Below are 27,391 nucleotides of genomic sequence, written 5' to 3'. Positions count from 1 at the left end.
TACATACATTGAACATTATGGTGTCATTTTTGTTCATATTGTATTTAAAATGACTGACTGGTGGCAATTTTTTTTAATGAATGCAATTCTAGAGCGATATCTCTCAATATGGACAAGTACTTGTTTGACGATCAGATGACTTTTAATATTAAAAAAATTTGTGCTACTGTTTTGAAGTATCTGTCACGAAATTAGTTGCAGGATGCTGATAACAATTTTATGTACATATATATACAATGCTGTAAACAATCTGTACATGAATTCTGTGTTCTCCAAGCCAGAGAACATCTTGTTGAGATGAATTGGAGCATGTCCGGTGTGCAATAGGCTCAAGCCACTCTACCAGTATGCACAAGGTCTGTAGTACATGTAAAATTTGCGAAAAACTTCATCATAGGTTCAGTAAATTGGATTAATTGATAAACGATTTAAACTCATGTTATATTTCATCACATAGTGTTTATTTAATAAATAAATAATACTGAATTGTTGGGGTTCTCTGCCTTCTTGTGAAAGTTGTTTATTCTAGTATTTGTTCTAAACTTGAAAATGCATCGGTAATTTATCTGTTGTAGTAAAGATATCAAATTTTAAATAACTGACTAAATGGCGTAGTCCAAAGTTGATAATGTAAACAAAAATGTTTTCAGTGATATCAATACTTGTTATTAGTCAACATTCGTGCAAGGACTGAGAACAGAGACTTGTGGTTCAGTCTCTGCATGTCTTTTGACTTTTTCTTGAAAACTACTACATGTAGCTCAATGGCTTTGATTCTTGGTGTTGGTACCTTCGGTGGACCTCTGTTAGATTCATTAGTTTTGTGACGATATCATCAATTCTTCATATTGGGCGTATATTTTTGGTAAAAAATGTTATTTTCAACTTCTTAAAAACCAGCAGCTCGATTGTTATGATACTTGCTACATGTATGTACAAGTAGGTATCTTGGGTGGAACTCTGCCAGATTTGTTCATTCATGACGATATCATTAATTCTATATTTTAAACCAATATTTGTTGTAAAATATTTATATTTTTGACTTCCTCTTGAAAAGTAATTGTCCTATTGCTTTGATACTTGACCTCAATAAATCTTTGGTGGACCCACATCAGATGTGATAATTTCATGACGATAGTACTAATTTTCTATTTCTACAAATGGTTTTGTAATTTTTGGCACAATTTATTTCAATAAAATTAGGTTGGCATGTTCTTAACAGCCAGAACCAAAGTACATTTTTGTTGTTAACTGGGTTTTGTCTTATAGGTGCATTATTTGTGTGTATTTTATTCATATTTGATTGATGCACATCGTGGTAAACGGGTGGTTATTTCTTGCATGTCCAGAATAGGTGGCAGGGGTATTTAAGGCCAGACTTGTTTCTTGAACCCGCCGAATGAATAGGAGCCGAAGATGAAATAAAAATATAATTTTATTTCAGCGCAATTTCTCGCGCCTGCCGACTTATCTTTATCTTCATTTTTTTACCGCCCACCGCCTAACAAATCCAAGTTGCATTTTCGTGGGAGTATCATGATCAAAGTACCAAAGTCCCGCGCAGATGAGAAACAAGGTTATACATGGAATAACATTTTATTTCATTTCTTCTCTCCGATCAATGATCTCATTTACAATTCTTTGAGAATCACACAAATCTAATGGAAAAAAAGAATTAATTTTTTTTTTTTTCGTCCTCCTAAAATAAATTGCCTTATAAAAACTCGCGAAACAAGGAATAAAAAAAGTCTGGCCTAACCAATGAGATATCTATGGGAGATTTTTTAGTTACCGTATTTATCCGGGTATAAGCCCAGGGTCTTGAACATGGAAAATTGCCAAAAAGAAGGGGTGGGCGTTTGCCAGGAGATCCCCGGCAAAAAAACTCACGAAAATTTACAACACGCAGATCAAACTGCGGCAGGAAATAGAACGGTAAATGAAAACATGCAACGAAAATAAATGAACAATATGCAACACTAGAAGTAAAACAAAATTAATGTATTGCTTATAATGTGACAAATAAACCAGAAATAATAAAAATCAACAGTGAGGAATCATTTGAATTAGGATTTTCCCACCGACAAACGCGCCCAATACGCGTGAACTCAAAATGAATTAAAATGTCAGGGGTTAAACTGCGCAAAATGATTTCCGGTCTCGGCAAATTACGAATCAATTGTCATACAAGATCAATAATAATTTACAAATTTACACAGTAAAAATTATAAAAATTCATAGCTGTTTTAAATAACTTCTCAGATCTTTATTTGTACGTTCATTGCCATCTTCGTCAAACTCAAAAGCCACAAAGTCCAAGTCAGCATCACTGTAGCTGTCGAACAAAATCCCTACAACTTATTGTTGAAGTTCATCGATATCATCCCACACAATTTGGACTTAGCACTTTTAATCCACAGATTTCAAAGTCTGTCAGCTTAGCACTTTTCATTCATGTCTAATCATAATAAAGAGACAAGAAAAATGGGGTCGCTCTGCTGCAATGGCACACAATGCTTTTGTTTACAGTCCAGCAATCATTTTTGGTCTTTATGCATCTGTTTTACTGATTGGCTAAGAATGACATCACTACTAGTATTTCATCACAAAGGTCAAATCGTGACATTGCTTTCTTATCAGACTCAACGCTTATCAATCACGGTGAAAGTTATCATTCAGATAGTTCCGGCGGTTGGAATGTCTCACTATATGGATATCGAGGTGGACTTGAAATAGGAAGTTTTTTTTTTATCCAACGACGGAAGAATAGTTTTCATGACAGAAATGCAATAGCGGTGATGAAAGATGGTGAAAAATTTGGCAGTCTTCGGCGTGACATTGCAAAATTGCTGGCCCTAGTTATGGATTCGCAAGCTGCTACAAAACGTGATTTCAACCACTCTCTCAGGTACGGGTTGCTACAATATTACAACATTGGTTTCATTGTCGACGATGCTAAAGCCGAACGAGTGCGACACTTGCTTAGCAGCTCTCCTTATACGATTTGCTTGAATCGTTTCTAAAGAAGCACAAACCAAACGGCCGGCCCTTTTTAGGGCCACGACATATTTCAAAAAGAGAACTACCGTTTCTGCTTTAAAATATATATTTTTATAGACTTGCTGACTGTTATGATTCTGAAAAAAATTAGCGGTGAACACACTGCCCTGAAGACAGAAAGCTGTCACAGCTATTTTGCGTCCACCCCTTGTTTTACGCAATTAACAATTTTTATAAGTATCGCGACAGACTTCAAGAAAGTCAACTGTTAATACAACAACAGTCAAGGAATTTGTGTAGAAAAAGACCCCCTGGGCGTGTGTTCGGGTATGACCTCAACTTCTTTATTGTGTCAAAAGTGGGGGGTGGGCGTTTGCCCAGGCATGGGCTCTTACCCGGATAAGTACGGTAAACTGATAATTCTATGTTTTTCAATTTTTTAGTGCATTGTATATACACCTCTACCAATATCTAAAAAAACGTCTGATTGAATTGCCATTATCTTGCTGCTTTTCAAACTTTTCTTTGATTTATTTGTACGTTGACCATATTTGAGAAACCGTAATAAAATTGTGGCAGCTTTTGAAAGTGATTTTATAACTTTAAACATGATTTATGACACTGCAAATGCAGTTCTTATATGAAAGAAAAAAATTAAACACTGTTATAACAAAGAAAAATATATAGAAAGATAAACAATCTTTAGTTATGAAGAGCATGTTTATTGGTATTGTAACATTTTTCTATATATTTCATGTATATTGTTAGAAAAATTGTTTGAGGCACAATGATAGGCTTATGTCAGCATAAGCTTTTTGTGCTTGGTCGTGTATAAATTGATTTTGTCAGACATCGGACATTATTGGACCTTGATGAATGTCATTTTGTTTCTCAGATAAGATTCAAAATAGCTTTCAGTAAAAAGACTATAAATTTTTGAAATTTCTATTTTACTTTTCTGTTGTTAGGATCTTCAAGAAGAAGCTGACAAGATACATCGAACAAATATAATAATATGTACACCAGGACGATTGCTACAACATATGGATGAAACAAGTTACTTTGACTGCTGTAATTTACTCATGCTAGGTATACTTCAATAAGACAAGTGCCACAGCTCCCAGAATGCAATAGCTTAGAATCTTTGTGGTATTCCACTCACTATATGTCATTGCACTAATGCCTAGTTGTGTACACCTAGTGGTTCAGTGCATTCACTCACTATATGTCATTGCACTAATGCCTAGTTGTGTACACCTAGTGGTTCAGTGCATTCACTCACTATATGTCATTCCACTAATGCCTAGTTGTGTACACCTAGTGGTTCAGTGCATTCACTCACTATATGTCATTGCACTAATGCCTAGTTGTGTACACCTAGTGGTTCAGTGCATTCACTCACTATATGTCATTGCACTAATGCCTAGTTGTGTACACCTAGTGGTTCAGTGCATTCACTCACTATATGTCATTGCACTAATGCCTAGTTGTGTACACCTAGTGGTTCAGTGCATTCACTCACTATATGTCATTGCACTAATGCCTAGTTGTGTACACCTAGTGGTTCAGTGCATTCACTCACTATATGTCATTGCACTAATGCCTAGTTGTGTACACCGAGTGGTTCAGTGCATTCACTCACTATATGTCATTGCACTAATGCCTAGTTGTGTACACCTAGTGGTTCAGTGCATTCACTCACTATATGTCATTCCACTAATGCCTAGTTGTGTACACCTTGTGGTTCAGTGCATTCACTCACTATATGTTATTCCACTAATGCCTAGTTGTGTACACCTAGTGGTTCAGTGCATTTCACTATATGTCATTGCACTAATGTCTAGTTGTGTACACCTAGTGGTTCAGTGCATTCACTCACTATATGTCATTGCACTAATGCCTAGTTGTGTACACCTAGTGGTTCAGTGCATTCACTCACTATATGTCATTGCACTAATGCCTAGTTGTGTACACCTAGTGGTTCAGTGCATTCACTCACTATATGTCATTGCACTAATGCCTAGTTGTGTACACCTAGTGGTTCAGTGCATTCACTCACTATATGTCATTGCACTAATGCCTAGTTGTGTACACCTAGTGGTTCAGTGCATTCACTCACTATATGTCATTCCGCTAATGCCTAGTTGTGTACACCTAGTGGTTCAGTGCATTCACTCACTATATGTCATTCCACTAATGCCTAGTTGTGTACACCTAGTGGTTCAGTGCATTCACTCACTATATGTCATTCCACTAATGCCTAGTTGTGTACACCTAGTGGTTCAGTGCATTCACTCACTATATGTCATTCCACTAATGCCTAGTTGTGTACACCTAGTGGTTCAGTGCATTCACTCACTATATGTCATTGCACTAATGCCTAGTTGTGTACACCTAGTGGTTCAGTGCATTCACTCACTATATGTCATTGCACTAATGCCTAGTTGTGTACACCTAGTGGTTCAGTGCATTCACTCACTATATGTCATTCCACTAATGCCTAGTTGTGTACACCTAGTGGTTCAGTGCATTCACTCACTATATGTCATTGCACTAATGCCTAGTTGTGTACACCTAGTGGTTCAGTGCATTCACTCACTATATGTTATTCCACTAATGCCTAGTTGTGTACACCTAGTGGTTCAGTGCATTCACTCACTATATGTTATTCCACTAATGCCTAGTTGTGTACACCTAGTGGTTCAGTGCATTCACTCACTATATGTTATTCCACTAATGCCTAGTTGTGTACACCTAGTGGTTCAGTGCATTCACTCACTATATGTCATTGCACTAATGCCTAGTTGTGTACACCTAGTGGTTCAGTGCATTCACTCACTATATGTCATTCCACTAATGCCTAGTTGTGTAAACCTAGTGGTTCAGTGCATTCACTCACTATATGTCATTCCACTAATTCCTAGTTGTGTACACCTAGTGATTCAGTGCATTCACTCACTATATGTCATTCCACTAATGCCTAGTTGTGTACACCTAGTGGTTCAGTGCATTCACTCACTATATGTCATTCCACTAATGCCTAGTTGTGTACACCTAGTGGTTCAGTGCATTCACTCACTATATGTCATTCCACTAATGCCTAGTTGTGTACACCTAGTGGTTCAGTGCATTCACTCACTATATGTCATTCCACTAATGCCTAGTTGTGTACACCCAGTGGTTCAGTGCATTCACTCACTATATGTCATTGCACTAATGCCTAGTTGTGTACACCTAGTGGTTCAGTGCATTCACTCACTATATGTCATTGCACTAATGCCTAGTTGTGTACACCCAGTGGTTCAGTGCATTCACTCACTATATGTCATTGCACTAATGCCTAGTTGTGTACACCGAGTGGTTCAGTGCATTCACTCACTATATGTCATTGCACTAATGCCTAGTTGTGTACACCTAGTGGTTCAGTGCATTCACTCACTATATGTCATTCCACTAATGCCTAGTTGTGTACACCTAGTGGTTCAGTGCATTCACTCACTAAATGTCATTCCACTAATGCCTAGTTGTGTACACCTAGTGGTTCAGTGCATTCACTCACTATATGTCATTCCACTAATGCCTAGTTGTGTACACCCAGTGGTTCAGTGCATTCACTCACTATATGTCATTGCACTAATGCCTAGTTGTGTACACCTAGTGGTTCAGTGCATTCACTCACTATATGTCATTGCACTAATGCCTAGTTGTGTACACCCAGTGGTTCAGTGCATTCACTCACTATATGTCATTCCACTAATGCCTAGTTGTGTACACCTAGTGGTTCAGTGCATTCACTCACTATATGTCATTCCACTAATGTCTAGTTGTGTACACCTAGTGGTTCAGTGCATTCACTCACTATATGTCATTGCACTAATGCCTAGTTGTGTACACCTAGTGGTTCAGTGCATTCACTCACTATATGTCATTGCACTAATGTCTAGTTGTGTACACCTAGTGGTTCAGTGCATTCACTCACTATATGTCATTCCGCTAATGCCTAGTTGTGTACACCTAGTGGTTCAGTGCATTCACTCACTATATGTCATTGCACTAATGTCTAGTTGTGTACACCTAGTGGTTCAGTGCATTCACTCACTATATGTCATTCCACTACTGCCTAGTTGTGTACACCTAGTGGTTCAGTGCATTCACTCACTATATGTCATTCCACTAATGTCTAGTTGTGTACACCTAGTGGTTCAGTGCATTCACTCACTATATGTCATTGCACTAATGCCTAGTTGTGTACACCTAGTGGTTCAGTGCATTCACTCACTATATGTTATTCCACTAATGCCTAGTTGTGTACACCTAGTGGTTCAGTGCATTCACTCACTATATGTTATTCCACTAATGCCTAGATGTGTACACCTAGTGGTTCAGTGCATTCACTCACTATATGTCATTGCACTAATGCCTAGTTGTGTACACCTAGTGGTTCAGTGCATTCACTCACTATATGTCATTGCACTAATGCCTAGTTGTGTACACCTAGTGGTTCAGTGCATTCACTCACTATATGTCATTGCACTAATGCCTAGTTGTGTACACCTAGTGGTTCAGTGCATTCACTCACTATATGTCATTGCACTAATGCCTAGTTGTGTACACCTAGTGGTTCAGTGCATTTCACTATATGTCATTGCACTAATGCCTAGATGTGTACACCTAGTGGTTCAGTGCATTCACTCACTATATGTTATTCCACTAATGCCTAGTTGTGTACACCTAGTGGTTCAGTGCATTCACTCACTATATGTCATTCCACTAATGCCTAGTTGTGTACACCTAGTGGTTCAGTGCATTCACTCACTATATGTCATTCCACTAATGCCTAGTTGTGTACACCTAGTGGTTCAGTGCATTCACTCACTATATGTCATTGCACTAATGCCTAGTTGTGTACACCTAGTGGTTCAGTGCATTCACTCACTATATGTCATTGCACTAATGCCTAGTTGTGTACACCTTGTGGTTCAGTGCATTCACTCACTATATGTCATTGCACTAATACCTAGTTGTGTACACCTAGTGGTTCAGTGCATTCACTCACTATATGTCATTCCACTAATGCCTAGTTGTGTACACCTAGTGGTTCAGTGCATTCACTCACTATATGTCATTGCACTAATGCCTAGTTGTGTACACCTAGTGGTTCAGTGCATTCACTCACTATATGTCATTGCACTAATGCCTAGTTGTGTACACCTAGTGGTTCAGTGCATTCACTCACTATATGTCATTGCACTAATGCCTAGTTGTGTACACCTAGTGGTTCAGTGCATTCACTCACTATATGTCATTGCACTAATGCCTAGTTGTGTACACCTAGTGGTTCAGTGCATTTCACTATATGTCATTGCACTAATGCCTAGATGTGTACACCTAGTGGTTCAGTGCATTCACTCACTATATGTCATTGCACTAATGCCTAGTTGTGTACACCTAGTGGTTCAGTGCATTCACTCACTATATGTCATTGCGCTAATGCCTAGTTGTGTACACCTAGTGGTTCAGTGCATTCACTCACTATATGTTATTCCACTAATGCCTAGTTGTGTACACCTAGTGGTTCAGTGCATTCACTCACTATATGTTATTCCACTAATGCCTAGTTGTGTACACCTAGTGGTTCAGTGCATTCACTCACTATATGTCATTCCACTAATGCCTAGTTGTGTACACCTAGTGGTTCAGTGCATTCACTCACTATATGTCATTGCACTAATGCCTAGTTGTGTACACCTAGTGGTTCAGTGCATTCACTCACTATATGTCATTCCACTAATGCCTAGTTGTGTACACCTAGTGGTTCAGTGCATTCACTCACTAAATGTCATTCCACTAATGCCTAGTTGTGTACACCTAGTGGTTCAGTGCATTCACTCACTATATGTCATTGCACTAATGCCTAGTTGTGTACACCTAGTGGTTCAGTGAATTCACTCACTATTTGTCTTTGCACTAATGCCTAGTTGTGTACACCTAGTGGTTCAGTGCATTCACTCACTATATGTCATTGCACTAATGCCTAGTTGTGTACACCTAGTGGTTCAGTGCATTCACTCACTATATGTCATTCCACTAATGCCTAGTTGTGTACACCTAGTGGTTCAGTGCATTCACTCACTATATGTTATTCCACTAATGCCTAGTTGTGTACACCTAGTGGTTCAGTGCATTCACTCACTATATGTCATTCCACTAATGCCTAGTTGTGTACACCTAGTGGTTCAGTGCATTCACTCACTATATGTTATTCCACTAATGCCTAGTTGTGTACACCTAGTGGTTCAGTGCATTCACTCACTATATGTCATTCCACTAATGCCTAGTTGTGTACACCTAGTGGTTCAGTGCATTCACTCACTATATGTCATTCCACTAATGCCTAGTTGTGTACACCTAGTGGTTCAGTGCATTCACTCACTATATGTCATTGCACTAATGCCTAGTTGTGTACACCTAGTGGTTCAGTGCATTCACTCACTATATGTCATTCCACTAATGCCTAGTTGTGTACACCTAGTGGTTCAGTGCATTCACTCACTATATGTCATTGCACTAATGCCTAGTTGTGTACACCTAGTGGTTCAGTGCATTCACTCACTATATGTCATTGCACTAATGCCTAGTTGTGTACACCTAGTGGTTCAGTGAATTCACTCACTATATGTCATTGCACTAATGCCTAGTTGTGTACACCTAGTGGTTCAGTGTATTCACTCACTATATGTCATTGCACTAATGCCTAGTTGTGTACACCTAGTGGTTCAGTGTATTCACTCACTATATGTCATTGCACTAATGCCTAGTTGTGTACACCTAGTGGTTCAGTGCATTCACTCACTATATGTCATTGCACTAATGCCTAGTTGTGTACACCTAGTGGTTCAGTGCATTCACTCACTATATGTCATTGCACTAATGCCTAGTTGTGTACACCTAGTGGTTCAGTGCATTCACTCACTATATGTCATTGCACTAATGCCTAGTTGTGTACACCTAGTGGTTCAGTGCATTCACTCACTATATGTCATTGCACTAATGCCTAGTTGTGTACACCTTGTGGTTCAGTGCATTCACTCACTATATGTCATTGCACTAATGCCTAGTTGTGTGCACCTAGTGGTTCAGTGCATTCACTCACTATATGTCATTCCACTAATGCCTAGTTGTGTACACCTAGTGGTTCAGTGCATTCACTCACTATATGTCATTGCACTAATGCCTAGTTGTGTACACCGAGTGGTTCAGTGCATTCACTCACTATATGTCATTGCACTAATGCCTAGTTGTGTACACCTAGTGGTTCAGTGCATTCACTCACTATATGTCATTGCACTAATGCCTAGTTGTGTACACCGAGTGGTTCAGTGCATTCACTCACTATATGTCATTGCACTAATGCCTAGTTGTGTACACCTTGTGGTTCAGTGCATTCACTCACTATATGTCATTGCACTAATGCCTAGTTGTGTGCACCTAGTGGTTCAGTGCATTCACTCACTAAATGTCATTGCACTAATGCCTAGTTGTGTACACCGAGTGGTTCAGTGCATTCACTCACTATATGTCATTCCACTAATGCCTAGTTGTGTACACCTAGTGGTTCAGTGCATTCACTCACTATATGTCATTGCACTAATGCCTAGTTGTGTACACCGAGTGGTTCAGTGCATTCACTCACTATATGTCATTGCACTAATGCCTAGTTGTGTACACCTAGTGGTTCAGTGCATTCACTCACTATATGTCATTGCACTAATGCCTAGTTGTGTACACCGAGTGGTTCAGTGCATTCACTCACTATATGTCATTCCGCTAATGCCTAGTTGTGTACACCTTGTGGTTCAGTGCATTCACTCACTATATGTCATTGCACTAATGCCTAGTTGTGTACACCTAGTGGTTCAGTGCATTCACTCACTATATGTCATTGCACTAATGCCTAGTTGTGTACACCTAGTGGTTCAGTGCATTCACTCACTATATGTCATTCCACTAATGCCTAGTTGTGTACACCTAGTGGTTCAGTGCATTCACTCACTATATGTCATTCCACTAATGCCTAGTTGTGTACACCTAGTGGTTCAGTGCATTCACTCACTATATGTCATTCCACTAATGCCTAGTTGTGTACACCTAGTGGTTCAGTGCATTCACTCACTATATGTCATTCCGCTAATGCCTAGTTGTGTACACCTTGTGGTTCAGTGCATTCACTCACTATATGTCATTGCACTAATGCCTAGTTGTGTACACCTAGTGGTTCAGTGCATTCACTCACTATATGTCATTCCACTAATGCCTAGTTGTGTACACCTAGTGGTTCAGTGCATTCACTCACTATATGTCATTCCACTAATGCCTAGTTGTGTACACCTAGTGGTTCAGTGCATTCACTCACTATATGTCATTCCACTAATGCCTAGTTGTGTACACCTAGTGGTTCAGTGCATTCACTCACTATATGTCATTCCACTAATGCCTAGTTGTGTACACCTAGTGGTTCAGTGCATTCACTCACTATATGTCATTGCACTAATGCCTAGTTGTGTACACCGAGTGGTTCAGTGCATTCACTCACTATATGTCATTCCGCTAATGCCTAGTTGTGTACACCTTGTGGTTCAGTGCATTCACTCACTATATGTCATTGCACTAATGCCTAGTTGTGTACACCTAGTGGTTCAGTGCATTCACTCACTATATGTCATTGCACTAATGCCTAGTTGTGTACACCTAGTGGTTCAGTGCATTCACTCACTATATGTCATTCCACTAATGCCTAGTTGTGTACACCTAGTGGTTCAGTGCATTCACTCACTATATGTCATTGCACTAATGCCTAGTTGTGTACACCTAGTGGTTCAGTGCATTCACTCACTATATGTCATTCCACTAATGCCTAGTTGTGTACACCTAGTGGTTCAGTGCATTCACTCACTATATGTCATTCCGCTAATGCCTAGTTGTGTACACCTTGTGGTTCAGTGCATTCACTCACTATATGTCATTGCACTAATGCCTAGTTGTGTACACCTAGTGGTTCAGTGCATTCACTCACTATATGTCATTCCACTAATGCCTAGTTGTGTACACCTAGTGGTTCAGTGCATTCACTCACTATATGTCATTCCACTAATGCCTAGTTGTGTACACCTAGTGGTTCAGTGCATTCACTCACTATATGTCATTCCACTAATGCCTAGTTGTGTACACCTAGTGGTTCAGTGCATTCACTCACTATATGTCATTCCACTAATGCCTAGTTGTGTACACCTAGTGGTTCAGTGCATTCACTCACTATATGTCATTCCACTAATGCCTAGTTGTGTACACCTAGTGGTTCAGTGCATTCACTCACTATATGTCATTCCACTAATGCCTAGTTGTGTACACCTAGTGGTTCAGTGCATTCACTCACTATATGTCATTCCACTAATGCCTAGTTGTGTACACCTAGTGGTTCAGTGCATTCACTCACTATATGTCATTCCACTAATGCCTAGTTGTGTACACCTAGTGGTTCAGTGCATTCACTCACTATATGTTATTCCACTAATGCCTAGTTGTGTACACCTAGTGGTTCAGTGCATTCACTCACTATATGTCATTGCACTAATGCCTAGTTGTGTACACCTAGTGGTTCAGTGCATTCACTCACTATATGTCATTGCACTAATGCCTAGTTGTGTACACCTAGTGGTTCAGTGCATTCACTCACTATATGTCATTGCACTAATGCCTAGTTGTGTACACCTAGTGGTTCAGTGCATTCACTCACTATATGTCATTGCACTAATGCCTAGTTGTGTACACCTAGTGGTTCAGTGCATTCACTCACTATATGTCATTGCACTAATGCCTAGTTGTGTACACCTAGTGGTTCAGTGCATTCACTCACTATATGTCATTGCACTAATGCCTAGTTGTGTACACCTAGTGGTTCAATGCATTCACTCACTATATGTCATTGCACTAATGCCTAGTTGTGTATACCTAGTGGTTCAGTGCATTCACTCACTATATGTCATTGCACTAATGCCTAGTTGTGTACACCTAGTGGTTCAGTGCATTCACTCACTATATGTCATTGCACTAATGCCTAGTTGTGTACACCTAGTGGTTCAGTGCATTCACTCACTATATGTCATTGCACTAATGCCTAGTTGTGTACACCTAGTGGTTCAGTGCATTCACTCACTATATGTCATTGCACTAATGCCTAGTTGTGTACACCTAGTGGTTCAGTGCATTCACTCACTATATGTCATTGCACTAATGCCTAGTTGTGTATACCTAGTGGTTCAGTGCATTCACTCACTATATGTCATTGCACTAATGCCTAGTTGTGTACACCTAGTGGTTCAGTGCATTCACTCACTATATGTCATTCCGCTAATGCCTAGTTGTGTACACCTAGTGGTTCAGTGCATTCACTCACTATATGTCATTCCACTACTGCCTAGTTGTGTACACCTAGTGGTTCAGTGCATTCACTCACTATATGTCATTGCACTAATGCCTAGTTGTGTACACCTAGTGGTTCAGTGCATTCACTCACTATATGTCATTGCACTAATGACTAGTTGTGTACACCTAGTGGTTCAGTGCATTCACTCACTATATGTCATTGCACTAATGCCTAGTTGTGTACACCTAGTGGTTCAGTGCATTCACTCACTATATGTCATTCCACTAATGCCTAGATGTGTACACCTAGTGGTTCAGTGCATTCACTCACTATATGTCATTGCACTAATGCCTAGTTGTGTACACCTAGTGGTTCAGTGCATTCACTCACTATATGTCATTGCACTAATGCCTAGTTGTGTACACCTAGTGGTTCAGTGCATTCACTCACTATATGTCATTGCACTAATGCCTAGTTGTGTACACCTAGTGGTTCAGTGCATTCACTCACTATATGTCATTGCACTAATGCCTAGTTGTGTACACCTAGTGGTTCAGTGCATTCACTCACTATATGTCATTGCACTAATGCCTAGTTGTGTACACCTAGTGGTTCAGTGCATTCACTCACTATATGTCATTGCACTAATGCCTAGTTGTGTACACCTAGTGGTTCAGTGCATTCACTCACTATATGTCATTGCACTAATGCCTAGTTGTGTACACCTAGTGGTTCAGTGCATTCACTCACTATATGTCATTCCACTAATGCCTAGTTGTGTACACCTAGTGGTTCAGTGCATTCACTCACTATATGTCATTGCACTAATGCCTAGTTGTGTACACCTAGTGGTTCAGTGCATTCACTCACTATATGTCATTGCACTAATGCCTAGTTGTGTACACCTAGTGGTTCAGTGCATTCACTCACTATATGTCATTGCACTAATGCCTAGTTGTGTACACCTAGTGGTTCAGTGCATTCACTCACTATATGTCATTGCACTAATGCCTAGTTGTGTACACCTAGTGGTTCAGTGCATTCACTCACTATATGTCATTGCACTAATGCCTAGTTGTGTACACCTAGTGGTTCAGTGCATTCACTCACTATATGTCATTGCACTAATGCCTAGTTGTGTACACCTAGTGGTTCAGTGCATTCACTCACTATATGTCATTGCACTAATGCCTAGTTGTGTACACCTAGTGGTTCAGTGCATTCACTCACTATATGTCATTGCACTAATGCCTAGTTGTGTACACCTAGTGGTTCAGTGCATTCACTCACTATATGTCATTGCACTAATGCCTAGTTGTGTACACCTAGTGGTTCAGTGCATTCACTCACTATATGTCATTCCACTAATGCCTAGATGTGTACACCTAGTGGTTCAGTGCATTCACTCACTATATGTCATTGCACTAATGCCTAGTTGTGTACACCTAGTGGTTCAGTGCATTCACTCACTATATGTCATTCCACTAATGCCTAGTTGTGTACACCTAGTGGTTCAGTGCATTCACTCACTATATGTCATTCCACTAATGCCTAGTTGTGTACACCTAGTGGTTCAGTGCATTCACTCACTAAATGTCATTCCACTAATGCCTAGTTGTGTACACCTAGTGGTTCAGTGCATTCACTCACTATATGTCATTGCACTAATGCCTAGTTGTGTACACCTAGTGGTTCAGTGCATTCACTCACTATATGTCATTCCACTAATGCCTAGTTGTGTACACCTAGTGGTTCAGTGCATTCACTCACTATATGTCATTCCACTAATGCCTAGTTGTGTACACCTAGTGGTTCAGTGCATTCACTCACTATATGTCATTGCACTAATGCCTAGTTGTGTACACCTAGTGGTTCAGTGCATTCACTCACTATATGTCATTGCACTAATGCCTAGTTGTGTACACCTAGTGGTTCAGTGCATTCACTCACTATATGTCATTGCACTAATGCCTAGTTGTGTACACCTAGTGGTTCAGTGCATTCACTCACTATATGTCATTGCACTAATGCCTAGTTGTGTACACCTTGTGGTTCAGTGCATTCACTCACTATATGTCATTGCACTAATGCCTAGTTGTGTACACCTAGTGGTTCAGTGCATTCACTCACTATATGTCATTGCACTAATGCCTAGTTGTGTACACCTAGTGGTTCAGTGCATTCACTCACTATATGTCATTGCACTAATGTCTAGTTGTGTACACCTAGTGGTTCAGTGCATTCACTCACTATATGTCATTGCACTAATGCCTAGTTGTGTACACCTAGTGGTTCAGTGCATTCACTCACTATATGTCATTGCACTAATGCCTAGTTGTGTACACCTAGTGGTTCAGTGCATTCACTCACTATATGTCATTGCACTAATGTCTAGTTGTGTACACCTAGTGGTTCAGTGCATTCACTCACTATATGTCATTGCACTAATGTCTAGTTGTGTACACCTAGTGGTTCAGTGCATTCACTCACTATATGTCATTCCACTAATGCCTAGTTGTGTACACCTAGTGGTTCAGTGCATTCACTCACTATATGTTATTCCACTAATGCCTAGTTGTGTACACCTAGTGGTTCAGTGCATTCACTCACTATATGTCATTCCACTAATGCCTAGTTGTGTACACCTAGTGGTTCAGTGCATTCACTCACTATATGTCATTGCACTAATGCCTAGTTGTGTACACCTAGTGGTTCAGTGCATTCACTCACTATATGTCATTGCACTAATGCCTAGTTGTGTACACCTAGTGGTTCAGTGCATTCACTCACTATATGTCATTCCACTAATGCCTAGTTGTGTACACCTAGTGGTTCAGTGCATTCACTCACTATATGTCATTCCACTAATGCCTAGTTGTGTACACCTAGTGGTTCAGTGCATTCACTCACTATATGTCATTGCACTAATGCCTAGTTGTGTACACCCAGTGGTTCAGTGCATTCACTCACTATATGTCATTCCACTAATGCCTAGTTGTGTACACCTAGTGGTTCAGTGCATTCACTCACTATATGTCATTGCACTAATGTCTAGTTGTGTACACCTAGTGGTTCAGTGCATTCACTCACTATATGTCATTGCACTAATGCCTAGTTGTGTACACCTAGTGGTTCAGTGCATTCACTCACTATATGTCATTGCACTAATGTCTAGTTGTGTACACCTAGTGGTTCAGTGCATTCACTCACTATATGTCATTCCCCTAATGCCTAGTTGTGTACACCTAGTGGTTCAGTGCATTCACTCACTATATGTCATTGCACTAATGTCTAGTTGTGTACACCTAGTGGTTCAGTGCATTCACTCACTATATGTCATTCCACTAATGCCTAGTTGTGTACACCTAGTGGTTCAGTGCATTCACTCACTATATGTCATTGCACTAATGCCTAGTTGTGTACACCTAGTGGTTCAGTGCATTCACTCACTATATGTCATTGCACTAATGCCTAGTTGTGTACACCTAGTGGTTCAGTGCATTCACTCACTATATGTCATTGCACTAATGCCTAGTTGTGTACACCTAGTGGTTCAGTGCATTCACTCACTATATGTCATTGCACTAATGTCTAGTTGTGTACACCTAGTGGTTCAGTGCATTCACTCACTATATGTCATTGCACTAATGCCTAGTTGTGTACACCTAGTGGTTCAGTGCATTCACTCACTATATGTCATTGCACTAATGCCTAGTTGTGTACACCTAGTGGTTCAGTGCATTCACTCACTAAATGTCATTCCACTAATGCCTAGTTGTGTACACCTAGTGGTTCAGTGAATTCACTCACTATATGTCATTGCACTAATGCCTAGTTGTGTACACCTAGTGGTTCAGTGCATTCACTCACTATATGTCATTCCACTAATGCCTAGTTGTGTACACCTAGTGGTTCAGTGCATTCACTCACTATATGTCATTCCACTAATGCCTAGTTGTGTACACCTAGTGGTTCAGTGCATTCACTCACTATATGTCATTGCACTAATGCCTAGTTGTGTACACCTAGTGGTTCAGTGCATTCACTCACTATATGTCATTCCACTAATGTCTAGTTGTGTACACCTAGTGGTTCAGTGCATTCACTCACTATATGTCATTCCACTAATGCCTAGTTGTGTACACCTAGTGGTTCAGTGCATTCTCTCACTATATGTTATTCCACTAATGCCTAGTTGTGTACACCTAGTGGTTCAGTGCATTCACTCACTATATGTCATTCCACTAATGTCTAGTTGTGTACACCTAGTGGTTCAGTGCATTCACTCACTATATGTCATTCCACTAATGCCTAGTTGTGTACACCTAGTGGTTCAGTGCATTCACTCACTATATGTCATTCCACTAATGCCTAGTTGTGTACACCTAGTGGTTCAGTGCATTCACTCACTATATGTTATTCCACTAATGCCTAGTTGTGTACACCTAGTGGTTCAGTGCATTCACTCACTATATGTCATTCCACTAATGCCTAGTTGTGTACACCTAGTGATTCAGTGCATTCACTCACTAAATGTCATTCCACTAATGCCTAGTTGTGTACACCTAGTGGTTCAGTGCATTCACTCACTATATGTCATTGCACTAATGCCTAGTTGTGTACACCTAGTGGTTCAGTGCATTCACTCACTATATGTCATTCCACTAATGCCTAGTTGTGTACACCTAGTGGTTCAGTGAATTCACTCACTATATGTCATTGCACTAATGCCTAGTTGTGTACACCTAGTGGTTCAGTGCATTCACTCACTATATGTCATTCCACTAATCCCTAGTTGTGTACACCTAGTGGTTCAGTGCATTCACTCACTATATGTCATTGCACTAATGCCTAGTTGTGTACACCTAGTGGTTCAGTGCATTCACTCACTATATGTCATTCCACTAATGCCTAGTTGTGTACACCTAGTGGTTCAGTGCATTCACTCACTATATGTCATTGCACTAATGCCTAGTTGTGTACACCTAGTGGTTCAGTGCATTCACTCACTATATGTCATTCCACTAATGCCTAGTTGTGTACACCTAGTGGTTCAGTGCATTCACTCACTATATGTCATTGCACTAATGTCTAGTTGTGTACACCTAGTGGTTCAGTGCATTCACTCACTATATGTCATTCCACTAATGCCTAGTTGTGTACACCTAGTGGTTCAGTGCATTCACTCACTATATGTCATTCCACTAATGCCTAGTTGTGTACACCTAGTGGTTCAGTGCATTCACTCACTATATGTTATTGCACTAATGCCTAGTTGTGTACACCTAGTGGTTCAGTGCATTCACTCACTATATGTCATTCCACTAATGCCTAGTTGTGTACACCTAGTGGTTCAGTGCATTCACTCACTATATGTCATTGCACTAATGCCTAGTTGTGTACACCTAGTGGTTCAGTGCATTCACTCACTATATGTCATTGCACTAATGCCTAGTTGTGTACACCTAGTGGTTCAGTGCATTCACTCACTATATGTCATTCCACTAATGCCTAGTTGTGTACACCTAGTGGTTCAGTGCATTCACTCACTATATGTCATTGCACTAATGCCTAGTTGTGTACACCTAGTGGTTCAGTGCATTCACTCACTATATGTCATTGCACTAATGCCTAGTTGTGTACACCTAGTGGTTCAGTGCATTCACTCACTATATGTCATTGCACTAATGCCTAGTTGTGTACACCTAGTGGTTCAGTGCATTCACTCACTATATGTCATTGCACTAATGCCTAGTTGTGTACACCTAGTGGTTCAGTGCATTCACTCACTATATGTCATTCCGCTAATGCCTAGTTGTGTACACCTAGTGGTTCAGTGCATTCACTCACTATATGTCATTGCACTAATGCCTAGTTGTGTACACCGAGTGGTTCAGTGCATTCACTCACTATATGTCATTGCACTAATGCCTAGTTGTGTACACCTAGTGGTTCAGTGCATTCACTCACTATATGTCATTCCACTAATCCCTAGTTGTGTACACCTAGTGGTTCAGTGCATTCACTCACTATATGTCATTGCACTAATGCCTAGTTGTGTACACCTAGTGGTTCAGTGCATTCACTCACTATATGTCATTGCACTAATGCCTAGTTGTGTACACCTAGTGGTTCAGTGCATTCACTCACTATATGTCATTGCACTAATGCCTAGTTGTGTACACCTAGTGGTTCAGTGCATTCACTCACTATATGTCATTGCACTAATGCCTAGTTGTGTACACCTAGTGGTTCAGTGCATTCACTCACTATATGTCATTGCACTAATGCCTAGTTGTGTACACCTAGTGGTTCAGTGCATTCACTCACTATATGTCATTCCACTAATGCCTAGTTGTGTACACCTAGTGGTTCAGTGCATTCACTCACTATATGTCATTGCACTAATGCCTAGTTGTGTACACCTAGTGGTTCAGTGCATTCACTCACTATATGTCATTGCACTAATGCCTAGTTGTGTACACCTAGTGGTTCAGTGCATTCACTCACTATATGTCATTGCACTAATGCCTAGTTGTGTACACCTAGTGGTTCAGTGCATTCACTCACTATATGTCATTGCACTAATGCCTAGTTGTGTACACCTAGTGGTTCAGTGCATTCACTCACTATATGTCATTGCACTAATGCCTAGTTGTGTACACCTAGTGGTTCAGTGCATTCACTCACTATATGTCATTGCACTAATGCCTAGTTGTGTACACCTAGTGGTTCAGTGCATTCACTCACTGTATGTCATTGCACTAATGCCTAGTTGTGTACACCTAGTGGTTCAGTGCATTCACTCACTATATGTCATTGCACTAATGCCTAGTTGTGTACACCTAGTGGTTCAGTGCATTCACTCACTGTATGTCATTGCACTAATGCCTAGTTGTGTACACCTAGTGGTTCAGTGCATTCACTCACTGTATGTCATTGCACTAATGCCTAGTTGTGTACACCTAGTGGTTCAGTGCATTCACTCACTATATGTCATTGCACTAATGCCTAGTTGTGTACACCTAGTGGTTCAGTGCATTCACTCACTATATGTCATTCCACTAATGCCTAGTTGTGTACACCTAGTGGTTCAGTGCATTCACTCACTATATGTCATTCCACTAATGCCTAGTTGTGTACACCTAGTGGTTCAGTGCATTCACTCACTATATGTCATTCCACTAATGCCTAGTTGTGTACACCTAGTGGTTCAGTGCATTTGCACCTTTTACATAAATTTTTGTTATTTTAGTTCTAGATGAAGCCGATCGAATTCTTGATTTAGGATTTGAGAAAACTATGAATGCAATCATAGAGAATTTGCCACCAGAAAGACAGACTCTGCTGTTTTCAGCAACGCAAACAAAGTAAGCATGATACTATTTTAACTCTTTTACCACCTGACTTTGCCATCTAAATTATTCTGCACTTTCTTTCTTATGTTTTTCAATATTACTGGAAGTGAATTTTGGATCCAAGTGACAAAATTTGTGTCAGTTTTTACTCTTTCTAATCTTCTGAAGGAAAGTGCAGACTACAAAAAGGACTGTTTTGTGACGATAAGAGGGAAGTGGTTGTGAAAAGTTTAACATTGACATTGGTTAGAGTATAGTTTAAAGTACATGTAGTCGCACCATGTCCTTTTTGATATGCATTTCATGTGATGTGTCTACAAACTGGTTGTATTACATGAAACGCTTCATGCAGACCTGTAATTTCATGCAACGTCTGGATCTCGCCCTTGCATGCTCAGATTTCTTTCAACTTACTTGCTACATACATTAAACAATAATGGGATCTTGATGCACATCCATTTGTTTTTCAGATTCAAAATAGTGGTCAGTTTTTACTACAAAGACAGTTTCAGAGCCATATCTCTCACTAGCCTTGACTGAATGTGTTCAAACTGCACATATGAATCTATTGTAAAAGTAGTATATAAATTAATAAACACTGCTCGGACTGATAAATGTGATATATAGTAAATAATATTTGGTAATCGTAGTCCTAAATAACTATTAAAAATAGCTAGACTTTTCGAGCAATGGCTCTTTATCGATGGCATAGAAGAAAATGTTTAAACGCACAGGTAGAACATAGGAACGTAAGAACACGAAAGAACTATGAATAGAATCACAAAAAATTCCACAATAGAACATATTACGCGTCTAGGTAGTAAGCTCAACAAATGAACTGTTTGTTAATTCCATATCTTCTATATATCACATATGAATCTATGAATCTTTTTCTCACACATATGCGCATGTATGATTCAATATAGAATGGCTGAACGGCATGCAATAAAAAGTATTTCTGTCTTTCAGGAACCAGACCAGATCATTCAAAATTCTGATTCATAATTGCTGACCGGTTTCAGTTTTGTTTACTATTGTATGAACTATGTCATACCAATAACTTAATAATTTTGTTTGATATTCCATTTTGATGACCAAATTTAATTTTCATTTATCATTAACTAACAGTATTTGTTTGGTGAAAAATTCTAATACGCATGTGCATTGTCTCTAAGCACACAATCATATTATAACTTGCAACTTTAAAAGTTAGATGACTGTATGTTTATGTAACTGCTAATATTTATGTACATTCTTTTATTATCTTGCGTCAAATATATTTTTTGAATTATTAGTTTTTGTTATCACCTCATGTATAATTGACTTTTTCATGACTTTTAATTCACATTTTGGCAATTAGAAAGCTACCTGATTTCCAATCACTGTGTATTACTTCAGTATTGCAATATTGAGTTCATTGTGAGTAATAACAGAACATAAAGAGTGAGAACCATTGTATTGTTCGCCATGCTCTGTGAAATTAATGTGCGTTTTCAAAAAAACAACAACTTTAGTTCCAATAACGAAGTCCGAAAACAGGAACTTATAATTTGGTGTCCGTTCGTCTGGAGTCATTTTTCAGAATCCTTTGGCTCGATTCCGTTCATTCATGTGCGTAGTACTTTATGTGGGACATATGCACATGCAGTGGTTTAGCGATTCGATTCAAAATGGCCGACTGGCAGCCATCTTGTTTTTTTAAAATGTTGCATTTTGGACATGCTTTGTCAGTTTTCATTCAAACTTGGTACATAGATTATACATGGGAGGATACATGTCCTCCGACCGCCAGACCGTCTGCGCGTGCGTCCATTCATCCGTGTGTCCCTCTGGAGTCATATTTCACAATTCTTTTGCCCGATTCTTTTCATTCTTTGCATGTGCCTAGTACTTTATGTGGGACATATGTACATGCAGTGGTTTAGCAATTCGATACAAAATGGCCGACTGGCAGCCATCTTGTTTTTTGAAAATGTATTTTGGACATGCTTATACGGGGACTGTGTCATTTTCAATGACTTGTTATGGTATAAAACCTTCATTTTACATTCATATTTTAATAAACATCTTTATTTTCAAGATTAAGATTATCATGAACACAAAAAAAATAAATTTAGATCAAATTTATTATAAAAAAGATAAGAGATAATATGCTTTGTATGAAACAAAACTTAGAAATTCAGTATGACGTTATTATTTCTTAATGTTGTAGATCAGTGCGTGATTTAGCCAGGTTAAGTCTTAAAGATCCTAAGTATATATCTGTACATCAGCACCATGAATATAGTACACCGGCACAGTTAGAACAGGTGAGTATACTAAATACAGTACACTAGCACAGTTAGAACAGGTGAGTATACTAAATACAGTACACTAGCACAGTTAGAACAGGTAAGTATACTAAATACAGTACACTAGCACAGATAGAACAGGTGAGTATACTAAATACAGTACACTAGCACAGTTAGAACAGGTGTGTATACTAAATACAGTACACTAGCACGGTTAGAACAGGTGTGTATACTAAATACAGTACACTAGCACGGTTAGAACAGGTGTGTATACTAAATACAGTACACTAGCACAGTTAGAACAGGTGAGTACACTAGCACAGTTAGAACAGGTGAGTATACGAAATACAGTACACAGGCACAGTTAGAACAGGTGAGTATACTAAATACAGTACACTAGCACAGTTAGAACAGGTGAGTATACTAAATACAGTACACTTGCACAGTTAGAACAGGTGAGTATACTAAATACAGTACACTAGCACAGTTAGAACAGATGAGTATACTAAATACAGTACACTAGCACAGTTAGAACAGGTGAGTATACTAAATACAGTACACTAGCACAGTTAGAACAGGTGAGTATACTAAATACAGTACACTAGCACAGTTAGAACAGGTAAGTATACTAAATACAGTACACTAGCACAGATAGAACAGGTGAGTATACTAAATACAGTACACTAGCATAGTTAGAACAGGTGAGTATATTAAATACAGTACACTAGCACAGTTAGAACAGGTGAGTATACTAAATACAGTACACTAGCACAGTTAGAACAGGTGAGTACACTAGCACAGTTAGGACAGGTGAGTTTACTAAATACAGTACACCGGCACAGTTAGAACAGGTGAGTATACTAAATACAGTACACTAGCACAGTTAGAACAGATGAGTATACTAAATACAGTACACTAGCACAGTTAGAACAGGTAAGTATACTAAATACAGTACACTAGCAGATAGAACAGGTGAGTATACTAAATACAGTACACTAGCATAGTTAGAACAGGTGAGTATATTAAATACAGTACACTAGCACAGTTAGAACAGGTGTGTATACTAAATACAGTACACTAGCACGGTTAGAACAGGTATGTATACTAAATACAGTACACTAGCACAGTTAGAACAGGTGAGTACACTAGCACAGTTAGAACAGGTGAGTATACGAAATACAGTACACCGGCACAGTTAGAACAGGTGAGTATACTAAATACAGTACACTAGCACAGTTAGAACAGGTGAGTATACTAAATACAGTACACTAGCACAGTTAGAACAGGTGAGTATACTAAATACAGTACACTAGCACAGTTAGAACAGGTGAGTATACTAAATACTGTACACTAGCACAGTTAGAACAGGTGAGTATACTAAATACAGTACACTAGCACAGTTAGAACAGGTGTGTATATTAAATACAGTACACTAGCACGGTTAGAACAGGTGAATATACTAAATACAGTACACTAGCACAGTTAGAACAGGTGAGTATACTAAATACAGTACACTAGCACAGTTAGAACAGGTAAGTATACTAAATACAGTACACTAGCACAGATAGAACAGGTGAGTATATTAAATACAGTACACTAGCACAGTCAGAACAGGTGAGTATAGTAAATACAGTACACTAGCACAGATAGAACAGGTGAGTATACTAAATACAGTACACTAGCATAGTTAGAACAGGTGAGTATATTAAATACAGTACACTAGCACAGTTAGAACAGGTGATTATATGAATATATACCTAATACATATATTATATTGTATACTAATATTCACCTATATTGTATAAACAATATGCAAATGTGAAAATATGTTTTGTTTTCTGTATATTATAGATTTCTGCCATTTTGTTTTTTGTTTCAGAGCTATGTAGTTTGTGAACTCCATCAGAAGCTGAACATGTTATATTCTTTTATACGGAACCATCTAAAAAAGAAAACCTTGGTATTTATGGCAAGTTGCAAACAGGTAAGTAACTACAGCGCCCTCAAACAGGTGTACATAGAAAATCTTGGTGTTTATGGCAAGTTGCAAACAGGTGAGTAACTACAGCGCCCTCTAACAGGTGTACATAGAAAATCTTGGTGTTTATGGCAAGTTGCAAACAGGTGAGTAACTACAGCGCCCTCAAACAGGTGTACATAGAAAATCTTGGTGTTTATGGCAAGTTGCAAACAGGTAGCTACAGCGCCCTCAAACAGGTGTACATAGAAAATCTTGGTGTTTATGGCAAGTTGCAAACAGGTGAGTAACTACAGTGCTCTCAAACATGTGTACATAGAAAATCTTGGTGTTTATGGCAAGTTGCAAACAGGTAGCTACAGCGCCCTCAAACAGGTGTACATAGAAAATCTTGGTGTTTATGGCAAGTTGCAAACAGGTGAGTAACTACAGCGCCCTCAAACAGGTGTACATAGAAAATCTTGGTGTTTATGGCAAGTTGCAAACAGGTAGCTACAGCGCCCTCAAACAGGTGTACATAGAAAATCTTGGTGTTTATCCTCAGGGGCGGACATCCGGGCATTTTCATCGCCTGGCAACCCACGGCGGTGAAAACAAAGGCCCAAAACTCACAGAAAACGGTACTTTGGGATGACTGTTGAGACTCTGAACAGTGTAACAAGATTAGCCCTACGTGTGTAACATATATAAATTTGGTTGTTCGGGATTCTTCAAAGTTGAGTTTGTGTTATTTTCTCGAATTTTCACCGGCTCGACCGGCGTTCCACAGAAGTGCGCACAGAGCCCATAGAAATGCATGTACAGTGGTGCGCATCGTAGCAACGTGGAACGTCTTGTGACGTAGCTCCGTCCCCGAGGATGGCAAGTTGCAAACAGGCAAGTAACTATAGCGCCCTCAAACAGGTGTGCATATAAAATCTTGGTAGTTATAGCAAGGATGTTGAAAACAAACTGGTATACTTAAAAAATCTTGGTGCTTATGGGAAGTTGCAAACAGGTAAGTAACTACAGCGCCCTCAAACAGGTGTAATTAGAAAATCTTGGTAGTTATAGCAAGGATGTTGAAAACAAATCGGTGTACTTAGCAAGTTGCAGTACACAGGTATCTACAGTACCTGCAATATTTGATAGATTGACATACTGACATTGTTATTTTGAGTGGTATTCTTAAATGACAACAAGGTGATTATTGTCTCTTTTATTTTAAAGGTAAAGTATGTATATGAAGCAATATGTCGTCTACGTCCTGGTATAACAGTGATGGCATTGTATGGAAAACTAAACCAGTTACGAAGGGTCGCCGTCTATAATGAATTTTGTAAAAAGGAAAATGCGGTTTTAATAGCTACAGACATTGCTGCAAGAGGACTAGGTGTGTTGAACATTCACTATTAGTGTCAAATATAAATAATTGCTATTCTAAAATGACATTACATGCATACACTCCTGTGCTTGTGGGCGTATTTCCAAAACATAGAATAATTTAGCTTTAGTCCTGTGTAGAGGGAACATTTTTTACATTGTGCATATGCAAAGAGCATATGACCTTGAAGTATACTTGGGTGACCTGATAGATGAATCAAGTCAGACATCTTGAGTTAATCAGAGTAGTAAATCAAAATTACATGCATCAACCTCCAGTAATGGTTATTTTTTTCTATCAAAGTTTGAAGAAAATCAACGACTGGACATTTTACATCTTCGCTAGCCAAGGTCTAAGTTTATTCGGCCAAGCCTCTAAACAGACTTGGCAGAACAACCATCAAATATGCATATTCTAACAGCGCCCCCAGTAGTCAGTTGCGGCTAATCATTGTCCAATCAGTTTGCGTGTTACAAATCCCTCTTTGGCGTTTCATTTTAAACAAAATGGTGGCGCCCATGAATTGTGATATTTGTGATGATAAAATTGCGAAAGTTTTCGGTGTTGGTGCCCTCAAGCCTCATCAGGTACAGGCAATCAACGCAGTTTTGTGTGGGAAGGATGTCTTCATAGCGACAAAAACAGGAAGTGGAATTTTGTTTTATAATTTGGTAGGTCCAAGCTGATTGGGCGCCTTGTTTCGAGACGTGCCCAATCAGATCTCACTGCTTAAGATACGCAGTTAGCCTATGCGATCCCGCACGGTATCGTGTAGAGGCCTATTGGTCGAAGACATGGGACCGTGCAATTCGGACAATGGACATTTTAGTGCATGTTTTCAACAAAAAGTGGCCTCCAGTCGGTCATCTTTGAACCAATCGTGAAATAACCACACATGCATATGTATCAGACTAGGTGTTAAGTATGTACAAGGTATCTGAGAATAAACCATAATTCTTGTTTCAGTCTTTGTCTCTT

At 39.3% G+C, this 27,391-nt stretch overlaps 1 protein-coding gene across 1 annotated transcript in view; it reads left to right on the top strand.

Annotated features, from left to right (window-relative positions):
- Positions 1-27,391, top strand: part of LOC102809725 (putative ATP-dependent RNA helicase DDX10) — a 56,439-nt gene that overhangs the window by 15,922 nt on the left and 13,126 nt on the right. The window contains exons 4-8 of the mRNA XM_085505625.1: positions 3,969-4,089; positions 20,679-20,793; positions 22,994-23,090; positions 24,952-25,056; positions 26,260-26,422. Of these exons, the coding sequence (XP_085361751.1) occupies positions 3,969-4,089; positions 20,679-20,793; positions 22,994-23,090; positions 24,952-25,056; positions 26,260-26,422 (601 nt within the window). The remainder of the gene's footprint in view (positions 1-3,968; positions 4,090-20,678; positions 20,794-22,993; positions 23,091-24,951; positions 25,057-26,259; positions 26,423-27,391) is intronic.

This window comes from Saccoglossus kowalevskii, chromosome 11 (assembly GCF_978046115.1).
Source record: "Saccoglossus kowalevskii chromosome 11, keSacKowa6.1, whole genome shotgun sequence".
Taxonomy (NCBI): Eukaryota; Metazoa; Hemichordata; class Enteropneusta; family Harrimaniidae; genus Saccoglossus; species Saccoglossus kowalevskii.
The sequence above is the reverse complement of the archived record's forward strand: the minus strand, read 5'-3'. Positions and strand labels throughout refer to the sequence as shown.